The 10,440-nt window shown below is 44.3% G+C and overlaps 2 protein-coding genes across 6 annotated transcripts in view; one reads left to right on the plus strand and one right to left on the minus strand.

The window, feature by feature from the left end:
- Positions 1–4,604, plus strand: part of ALS2CL (ALS2 C-terminal like) — a 52,520-nt gene extending 47,916 nt beyond the window's left edge. For 4 of the 5 annotated variants that reach the window (XM_035895637.1, XM_009640097.2, XM_035895638.1 and 1 more), the window contains exons 23-26: positions 438–499; positions 1,579–1,728; positions 2,866–2,962; positions 3,240–4,604. In XM_035895637.1, coding sequence (XP_035751530.1) covers positions 438–499; positions 1,579–1,728; positions 2,866–2,962; positions 3,240–3,311 — 381 coding nt within the window. In that variant the 3' untranslated portion in view covers positions 3,312–4,604. Of the gene's footprint in view, positions 1–437; positions 500–1,578; positions 1,729–2,865; positions 2,963–3,239 lie in introns of those variants that run through there. The other variant, XM_035895639.1, reaches the window with a different exon arrangement.
- Positions 4,605–5,416: 812 nt separating this feature from the next.
- The window catches only part of JMJD4 (jumonji domain containing 4), a 17,361-nt gene continuing 12,337 nt past the window's right edge, over positions 5,417–10,440 (minus strand). Inside the window, exons 3-6 of the mRNA XM_009640098.2 lie at positions 9,732–9,857; positions 8,756–9,023; positions 7,891–8,037; positions 5,417–7,041 (exon numbers count right to left, since the gene is read on the minus strand). Coding sequence (XP_009638393.1) covers positions 6,730–7,041; positions 7,891–8,037; positions 8,756–9,023; positions 9,732–9,857 — 853 coding nt within the window. The 3' untranslated portion in view covers positions 5,417–6,729. The remainder of the gene's footprint in view (positions 7,042–7,890; positions 8,038–8,755; positions 9,024–9,731; positions 9,858–10,440) is intronic.

Here is a 10,440-nt window from a genome sequence, read left to right on the forward strand (position 1 = left end):
CCAGGGATGGGGCCTCCACCCCCTCTCTGGGCAACCTGTTCCAGTGTTTCACCACCCTCATTGTAAAGAATTTCTTCCTTATATCTAGTCTAAACCTACCCTGGTTTAGCTTAAAACCATTACTCCTTGTCCTGACACAGCTGGCCCTACTAAAAAGAATCGTTTGGGTTGGAAAAGACCTTTAAGACCATCAAGTCCAACCGTTACCCTAACACGTTAACCTAATGCACTGCTTGGCGGCGTTTCAATGACACTTCTCTTCAGAGTGGCACCGTAGACATCTAAGTGTGTTCAGAGCAGCACTGTCTACAACAGCTTTATTTTTTCCTCCTTTCTGGGCAGCAAACCTGCTTATTTTGGGTCCGGCACTGGGGAGCCACGTGGTGGCTCTCAGAGAGATGCTCTTACAGAGGCACAACTCTTTGTCTCCCTTTCAGAGGCGGTCCCTTATCAAAGACAAGTGTTTCCTGTCCGCCACAGAGTGTTTGCAGAAGCTGATGTAAGTCACCATCCATAACCTGTGACTGACAACCAGAGCCAATGGGAATTTTCTGCATATTGGGAAATGCTGTACATTTACACCTGTTTACAAAAGCATATCTGGGTTAGCCTGCAAGAAAAGTTGTTTCTGATACTTTTCATCTTCAACTGAAATAATAACTTCTATAGAACTATTTTTTTTTCCCCCAAAACTGTCAAGACAATATCTAGTGTGTTTAAATGCAACCCTCCCCTGGCAAACATGTCCCCTTAATTTTGCGGGGACATTCCTGCATGAAATCTGACTTTGATGAAATGGAGTTCACTTGTGCCAGTGCGCATAGCAAACTGGGCCTGGCTGTGACTGCTGGGTCGTGATAGAGCCCATTTCTCTGGACACATGAAGCTACATGAGGGTTATCCATCCAGTGTGTCATCCCAAGATGTTAATGTAGCAAAGTAGAGCTCAATTTAAGAAGCTCAGCTTGCTTTATTGGCTTGAAGTCCAGCCTAGGGAATGGTGCTGCAGTAACGAGTGGGAAGAAAGATAAAGGGGAGCAGGGAAGTGTTGTGAGATCCATCAGACAGGAGCTCTCAGGTCCCAAAGTACCAGTAGTCCTGGTGAGAGCCTCCTGATGAAAGTCAAGGTGACTTCTCTTCTGAGGAAGGCAGCACAGGCTACGTGTACCTTGGCAGGGTGTTACAGGCAGAAAAAAACAACCTTACAGATGCGACAACTGTATTAGTCCCTCGCAGGAGCAGTATCTTGGTAGAATTGCCCAAAGTGGTTGATCTCATACTCTTTAGCTTTTATTTGAGGGATTGTGATCTGGGTTAGTCCTGTCTAAAATGAAAGACAGACACTAGGGTGAGCAGGTCATATTTAGGACTCGGGAAGACTCAAGGTCCATCTGGATGATGTCACACCCTGGTGATGCCTCCTGGCACAACCCCGTTGACCTCTTTTTGGTGCAGCCATTTGAGATGATTGATAGCCTTTTTTTGTAGCATGACGGGCTGCTCTGAGTTTTTTTTAGTTCTGCTTTATCTCTTTAGCTGTGTCGTGGATCTTTGACATGGCTGTTTTCACACTGACAGCACCACGGTGGATCCCCGGGAAAAGCTGGTGATCCTACAGAAGACGTATGAGGAGATAGAGAGCACAGTGTCCCGGGTGGTGGAGAAGGACTACAAGCTCCCCATGGATGACCTGTTGCCCCTACTGATGTATGTTGTATCCCGAGCAAAGTAAGTGGAAGCTTTTCATTTCGCAGTCCCGTTGCTGTGTGCTACCTCAATCAGAGAAAGGACAGCCACGTTTCCAGGCCAAATAGTTTAAATAAAAAACTGGGTTTTTTTTGTTTTAACATGCTTTTTCCTCAGCTGTATTGGGGTTTCTGTGTGCTACTGTCTGCTGGCTGTGGTGTGATGCTGCTGGCCATGGTGTGATACTGCTGGCCATGATATGAAGCGGCTAAGGACTTCCTGAGTGTCCATCTGTTACCCAAGAGGATAGTTCAGGGTTGTCATGGGAAATGCAGTCTTACCCACATCTCAGATTAATGTAGAAAATAGGAACACGAAGCCTTTGAAGGCCAACCGTTGATGCCTTCAAGGCATCATCTGAATATCATACATCTTCTCTTTTCCATTCTCAGTGGGGCACTGTGATTCTCTTGGGAGCCTACAAAGGTCTTGAACATGACCATCTAGTAGTGTAGGAATGACTGTCCCGTGTAGGAATGACTGTAAATATAACACATTTCTGCCGAAGAGGCTCTGTCTGCGCTGCTGTCACTGGGACTGCAGGAGCCTGTTTACGTCCAGTAGAATGAAATGGTACCTTTTTTTCCTGGCAAATTGGGGTCAAAATCCTTGATTGATTTCCTGGATATGCTTGGTCTCCAAAAAAGGGTGAAACGTTTAAATTTGGGGCTGTGAAATCCTGTGGTTGTGTTGGATGATGCACGTTTGTTTGCTAGTCAGCTTTCTCGGCTGTAGATGAGAGATGAGGGGAATCACAGAATCCCAGAATGGCAAGGGTTGGAAGGGACCTCCGGAGATCACCCAGTCCAACCCCCCTGCTAAAGCAGGGTCAGCCAGAGCAGGGGGCACAGGACATTGTCCAGGTGGGGTTTGAATATCTCTCTAAGAGAGACTGTACAAAATGGAAGGCTTGAATTATGATCGAGCACCTTTGCTGAGATCTAGTCACGCCAGATACCTCAAGGACTCAGTGTCCAGAAGATCAAAGCGATGTACAAGGAATCAGCAATGGAATTCCAGATCCATGCCTCCTTCTCTCCATCATCTGATTTCAAACATAATACCCACAAGCACTGGTGCCCAGAGATTTGTTCTAGTTGCGCCTTTTTTTTTCCCTAGAATCCAGCACCTGGGAGCTGAAATCCATCTGATCAGAGACTTGATGGACCCCACCAACCAGGGAGGGCTGTACGACTTTCTGTTAACGGCACTGGAGGTAAGGACATGTTTTCAACGGTGACAGTTGCCTTTTTTTGAGTAGTGGAGGCACTGATGTGTTATACCCTCATTTCATTCTAGAAATGTTTATAGGCCTAGCACAGGTTATTTTCCTTCTAGTCTAGAGAATATGCTTATCTTTAATTTATAATGTGCAGATTTAATCTTTTGTCTAGCCCGTGGGGCAGCATGGCTTCACTTTGTGTGCAAGAGGCCGGATTTTGACCCAAAGTTCCCAAACTTCTCCTTAATGGGTTGCTCTGTTCCTCTCCCAGTCATGCTATGAACACATACAGAGGATGAGACTCCACCAAAGAGAGAACTGCCACGGGACGCACAGCTCCTGAGCCCGAGGACCCAAAGGGAGCCTCCTCCCTGCCACGCTTTCTTGACCAAACACCGTTGGATGAAGAAGCAATCAAGTGACTGCTGTTCTGGCTGCCTTTAGAAAGGGAAGAACGGTTATTTATCAGATGAGGAGTTCTTGCTGGGTTTTCTCTTGGACTAGCTATGATCATAAAGCATGGATGCTGTGGGCTATGAGCCCTCAATATGCAACCTCAGCTTATGTTTGGGAATCTCTTTGCGGGAAGGGGCCAAGGTTTCTTTTGCCCTGTAGTTTTATCTCACTTTTCCTGCAAACAGCAATTTCCCGCAAAACCTCATTTAACTGTTCTCTCAGACACTGTGTTTGTTTTGCACGGGTGAACTGACATGAAGGGAGGTTACTTTATAGAAAGCGGTCGAATGAAACCACAAGAACTGTTTTGGTGGGACTAGTTCTGGTTGGCAGGAATGTGGCATGGACGAGAGGCCATCTCCATGCTCCTGAACAACCTGTTCCTGGAGGGAGGTGGCTTTTCCTGTATCCCTAAGAGGAAGGTTTTTCCATTCCTCTTCCTACCTGTGCCACACTCAGTACCTCTCTATTGCATTGTAAAGCTGCTATTGACTTAACTTCCTTGTTTTAGGATACCTACAAGTGTATATTTATAGTCTGCAGACTCCTGTTAAATCTCAGGGATACCACGCTTGCACCTTGAACGTGCTAGTGCTGCTTTCTAGTTCTGCAGGGGGTCGTGTGTGTCTAATAGACAGGACAGGCGTTGTCCTGGGGTGAGAAATCTCAAATCCTGGCAAGACAAAACACAAACCCACCTGGCTTTCTACACTAACAGGGCTGCAGAAACACTGGTTTTCCTAGGTGCACGGCTTCATGCTGACAGATCACCCACTGATGCCAGTGGGGTACGAAGCAGATTAGAAGTGGGCTGGGTTTTCTGCTGCCTTTATAAAAGGCAAATGGTTATTTGGTTCTCCCATTCCTATCAGACAAAGTTAGTAATGTCTGAGTTGGGTATTTAGAGCAAAAGCTCTTTTGAACTAGATTTTAACCTTTTTATTTTTTTTTATGGTTTGACTCTTAAATTGTCCAGGGTTATGACTTCAGGAAAACAATACACAACTCTACAGGCTGTTTCCTCCTGTTTATGACAAGTATTATGCTTTAATAAATAGTACACTGATTACAATAGTTAATATATTGGTATGAGAGTATCCTAATGTATGTTTTACAGTAACTTTGTATTTAAATAAAGCTGTTTAATTTTTAAGAGAGATTCCAGACTTGTACACTTCTTACTCCAACCTTGTTGCTGTCTTCAGGCATTTGAGATTTTTTTTCCTCTTTAACTTCATAAAATATGTGGCTCCCTTACTGCCTTGCTCATTCATAGGAATGGAGAAGTTGAACTCCAAATTAGTTTCCTAATGTAAGAGAGACCGAAACCATAAAACTAATTTTTGTGCTTCTGTTCCCTGCCGAATCATAACGAGAACATGGCTTAAACTTTAAGATCATCTCTTCCAATTAAACGACTCTTTTTTTTTTGCCCCTCTGTCTCACACCGATCACACTAAGCCTTAGCAGGCCTTACAAAGGATGGCTGGTAGACACCTTCAGAGTGTAAAAGCTAGACTTGTGGTTTTGCTGCTTTCACACAGCAAAGCCAAGCAGCCCCAGCTTCATGGGACATGAAATGAGAAGTCCTGTTCATCTAAGCAAACCCTGTATCAAATGGCAGCATTTAAAGTGGGTGGTGCCAAGACCAGTTGCACAGCATGCAGGGAGACCGAGGCATACAAACCCATGCTTTTCTACCACCACACAGATTGTCAGCTTTAAACCATTGTTCCTCACCTCTGTGAAATCTCACCTTATTCATTTAAGGAAGAAAGCTCCAGCTGCCTGTCTTGGAGGATGTAAACAGTCATAAGTAACAGCTGTGAACTTTTAATTTCAGAGTTGCTTAAAACTGGCAGTTTTCCAGTCCAAAGAAACACCCTGCCAGAAGGCTGATTCACTGAGATGTAGTCACAGCTGTTAAGAAAAAAAAAAAAAAAAAAAAAAAAAAAAAAAAAAAAAAAAAAAAAAAAAGTCTGTTTTCTCCATACTGCATTCTTCCATGCTCTGGGTATGGATTTTAATTTCAGGTAATGCAGAACTTCTACTAGAAAACAGGACATGCAAAATGCATGCATGTACAAACTCCACAGGATTACCTAGAAAACAATGGGATTTTTCAGCCTATTGAAGATTTCTACTATTGTACTTTCTAAACATATGGTTATTAGTTGCTTTTACAGGTCAGCTGGAAATTCTTGAGATATAATTCAAGCGAGCCCTAAAGGGGCAACTAACAGTGTGCAGCCACTTGTGCTTCTAGGCTTTCTCACCAACCAGTGAACGTGAGAGGAGTGCTTCACTGGAAATGCTCTTTTAGCCCAAGGGTAGCTTTCAGGTTGCAAATTGTGCTGTGTAACCATGCAGTAGTGCTATTTGGTGTGTTAACAGCATGGCTTTTTTTAGGAGATAATACGAGGTTACTTGCTAGCTTCCCTGATTAATCAGATCTCTGCTTGATAAAATACCGTGCCTTGAAATAGCGTGTAGAAATGTAAGAGTACATTCAGGTTCCTCCTTTTGAATTTGGGTGGATCGTGTGCTTAAATTATTAGTGGCAGATTTGTTATCAGGACTCCAGCTTCCTGATATGTTCAGTTTAATCCTGCAGACCCTGGAGCAGTATGAAAGCTGATGCTACCCGAGACTTTCAGCTTTAGAGAGATGTCACTGTACAGGAAATTAGTACAGTCAGCTCCTCCACATCCAGGCTACTGCTGTTGAGTCAGCTCAGGCTTCAAGGGAAAGTAACTAACTAGTGTCCTCTGATATCTGAGAAAAAAAAAAAAACAAAAAGAAAAAGAAAGGCTGAGCTGCACCTGGAAGCAGGAAAGGGCTTAAAGCAGTTTAGGTGTGACCAGACAAAGCAGAGCTTAACTGCTGGAGCCTGCCGTGCTGGTTTGTTGTCTGTATACAGTGTTCTCAGAAGCAGAGGGAACACGGTGCAGACCACTGCAATCTCAGTGTTTGGCCCTGGAGACCAAAGCTTGATCCACAGTGAATTTCTGTTCCCCTCCCCTGAATACATACTCACCAGCAGGGCTCATAATATAATACTAATGTGATTTGGGTTTCCTTTACCTGAGATTTTTTTTTTTTTTTCGCTGTCCAATTACACCAGACACTCAAACACTGTCAACTTAAAAGGTATTCAGTCATCTTATGAATGTACTCTCTCCCCACTCTATATTAAGGCTCTTTGTACTTCAACTGCAACAGCTATTAAACAGGGAGGAGTCAGTCTTCTACAAACACCCATTTTGCAAAAGGTTCATTTTACAAAGAACTGAATAAATAGGAAGTTAGAGTAGTGCTGTATCTATTGCTGCTTTCAAGTGGTGGAGCAATGCCTCCGGAGGTGGAGAAAGTGACGTCAGGTCTAGTTTCTTGAAATCTTCATTAGCACTCAGCGATGTTAACACCTTCACAGTCCTCTTTAAATCAAACACTGCATGGAGCATGCCCAAGGTGGAAATGGCAGCTTTTGGAGTGTTCTTTGCCGAAGCTTCGTCATCGAGGCCATTTTCCAAGACAGAAATCCTGTTTTCTGCAATAACTTTGAGGAAGTTGTAGAACTCCTTGTAGTCTATACCTGTGCAAGACTTCATGATCAACTAGGGGAACAAAACAGGATTGAAATGTAAACAACTGTCTTTTATTTACAGTAAAAATTACAAAAACATATCTTATCAAGCTAGTAACTATCTGGAATCACAAGCAACCAGGTTTAACCATGTTTTTTTAATTCCCTGCTGGCACTAGAGTTCTTTATCTGACTTGAAACAGTAGCCCCAAAAGCCACAGTCTGTTTCTGCTAAGTCCTACGTGGCTGTGTTTTTTGAAATTATTTTTGAAGGATATCAACCTAGCAGCAGTAACAGCATCCAGAAATAAACCGTACATTTGTTTCATGCTTAAGATTTTGGAAGCATACAAGATACGACGCTGCCCAGTATAGTTCTGAGAGCATCAATTGGCAGACACAGAAACCTGCTGCCACCTTCACCTTAATTTTGCTTGTTTCAGATTCGTGGTTTCATCCTGAATGGTCTTCAAACCAGTTCTTCTGTGTGGGGTCTGTCTTACCAGTAATTCTGTTTACGTGAAAAAGCACTTATAAAGGGGAACATAAATACTACATAAAGGATTGATCTCGATGCTAATGCTAACCTTGAGAGTTGAAGAAGCGCAGCTGAAGCACTGGTTTTTCAGACAACATCCTAACCTCCTTGGCAGAGCAAATATGCACCGGCATGAGCTTTTTCCTGTCTTACTAAAGTAATACTTGATTTCCTGCAAAATGAAGCTGTCACCAGTTCCTACTTCTGTAGGAAGCATGTACTAATTCCAGTTGTGAGGTTAAGGACTTAAGGTGTCTTAGAATTCATAAGGTGGTGCGACACACCTTGGAAATACATGATCCTCTAACAGAGAGACAGGCAGCCCGCATCATGTTGTTATACCTGGCATTGTAGGTGCCAATCATCCATAGGGTCCTTCCATTCATTGATTTCCCGCTGGACAGCTGCTAATTCATCCTGCAGGAAGCACCACATTATAGCCACATTGCAGCCATTCACCCAGTTGTGGTTAATGGAAATGGTATCCTCCTGAGGGAATAATTTAAATGGTTTCAATAGGCTACACAGGGAAGCGTGAGAAAACAGCTGTACCGCCACTGATGCCACAAAATGTAAAATCTTATTCCTCAGCAAGGGAAATGCTTCTTTGGCACCAATACCACCACTGTGCTGAAAGGCTGTCTCTTTCTAGAGACAATCAAATCTTGTTTCACTTTCTAAACTGGCAAATGACTCTAGTTCCTCTGTCTGAGCACACCTTTTAAGGGCACAAAGGTGGGAGAAGGTGGTGGGGAGAAAGGAACACAGTTGTTAATTTTGGTTTGCCATCACAAAGACCAATTTGTTACCATTTTCTATAATTAAATTACAATTTACAGTTAAAAACCAGGATTAACAGCCTCACCATAAGTCCATCCCACCTAGCATCCTGTTTCTCAGTGACTAGTAGCATCTAATGAGGAAAAACATAAGGAAAGAGGGTTCAGACAGCTCCTTCAATTGTACATTCTTCCAGCTTCTAGTGGTCAATGACCCAAGGAACTTATGAGTTCGGGCTTGCTTTTAGCCACCATCTTGAGCGGCCCCTGATAGGCCTTTCCTCCGTGAATCTCTCTAAACTTTTTTGCAGCCCAGTTAGACTTTCGGCATCCACAACATGCTGTGGCAATAAAAAGTTTGATCTGAGTCAAGCCTGCTGCCTGGTTCTCTCCCTCTGTTATGAAAAGGTTGGTAACAGTTACCTTACCAGATTGTAAACTTGATGATGCCATCCGCTGGGGATGAAGACTATCTCCCCTGCTTCCTGAACAATTTCAACAGGGGGTTGACTTTGGTTGTAGCGAGGGTAAACACTCCTGTCCTGAAGACTAGGTGCAGTCACGTCGAAGGGCAAGTTGCCGTGGCGGTCTTTCAGGTACTCCTCCTGTCCCGCGGGGTACAACAGCCATTTCTTTCTCCCACATATATTGGCTGACCAGCTATAGGAACGGAAGACATCAGCATGGAACGGAGTCCTGTGGGGCAAATCGGAGGTTTAAGTAAAGACAACACCTAAAAGCTGTAAGATGAATTAAAGTCTCTGAGAATCATACGCACAGAAATCAACCTTTACCATGCAAACCTGATCCCAAAGCATCACCCCCTTCATTATATTTCAACTGCTTTAAGCATTAAAAGGCCACTATATCTACACAGCACTGCAGTGGTTTATAGCCTCTGTGCTTCTTCACCAGTTAGTTTTGAAACTGTCCCACAAATACCTCAGTGGCAGGAGATTCTGTGATGTGAAATGATGGGAATACTGTAAATGCAATTTCATCCCCAATGCTGGACCAGCAAAATATTTGACCAACTCATCAGCGCCCCTCCAAGGCTTCTGTGGGCTCTGCAAATATCAAGTGGCTGATGATCCCCAGGGATTTTCTGCTCTAAAACCTTATATAAAAGCTAGCTGACAACTTCTGCAGATTTTGCGTGCACAGTTCAGGGCTTTTTGAAGCGCAAAAGCACTTTAGCTGATCATGTAAGGACAGCTTGCATCCAGAACCAAATGAGCTGCTTGAGAAACAACGGCTGGCTGGGTTCAGGTACACCACTAGACCGCGTGGCCATGTGCTGCTTCTGCAGCATGATGCTATCCTGAAGTACAACATGATAATCCCCTGTAATACTAAATCTTAAAAATGAGTATGTAAGAATGACAGAAACCACGCTTGCCTTACCATGAACCTTTAGGTCCCATGTAGACAAACCGGTAATCATCCACAGCTATAGCATCCCAGTATTCATTCAGCCAGTCGGATGAGAAATACACAGGGGTTGTATAAACATCTTGCTCAGGGAAAGCTCTTAAAAAGATAACGGGTTGGAAATTGGTTTCAGAAAAATGCAGCATTGCTCCTACTTCAGTTCCCAAAACCCAGATACAGAGACCCATCAGGTCTCTAGCAGGCCATTAATACCTTGCTGCTGCCTCCTTTGTCTCATTGACAATTCTGAGTTGCACGCAAAATGCACACAATAGTGCTTTTCTGTCTCCCAGGAAAGCTGTGAAGGTTAACTACTGTTTGGGATACTCCTCCTAATTATGGCAGAGACAGTTCCTAATAAACCCATTCTCTTCAGATGAGACTGGTTGTCCAGCTGGGTGACAGGTTAGGGTGTGAGGGTTAGGAGGGAAGCCAGGCTGTGGGATTTTGGGCCCTTCACTACAGGAAAGATGTTGCGCTGCTGGAACATGGCCAGGGGAGAGCAACAAAGCTGGGGAGGGGTCTGGAGCCCCAGGCTGCTGGGGAGCGGCTGGGGGAGCTGGGGGGGTTCAGCCTGGAGCAGAGGAGGCTGAGGGGAGCCCTCATCGCTCCCTACAACTGCCTGAGAGGAGGGGGGAGCCGGGGGGGTCGGGCTCTGCTCCCAGGGAAGGGGCGATGGGAC

The sequence above is a fragment of the Egretta garzetta genome, unplaced genomic scaffold (genome assembly GCF_000687185.1).
Source record: "Egretta garzetta isolate BGI_Z169 unplaced genomic scaffold, ASM68718v1 scaffold275, whole genome shotgun sequence".
NCBI lineage: Eukaryota > Metazoa > Chordata > Aves > Pelecaniformes > Ardeidae > Egretta > Egretta garzetta.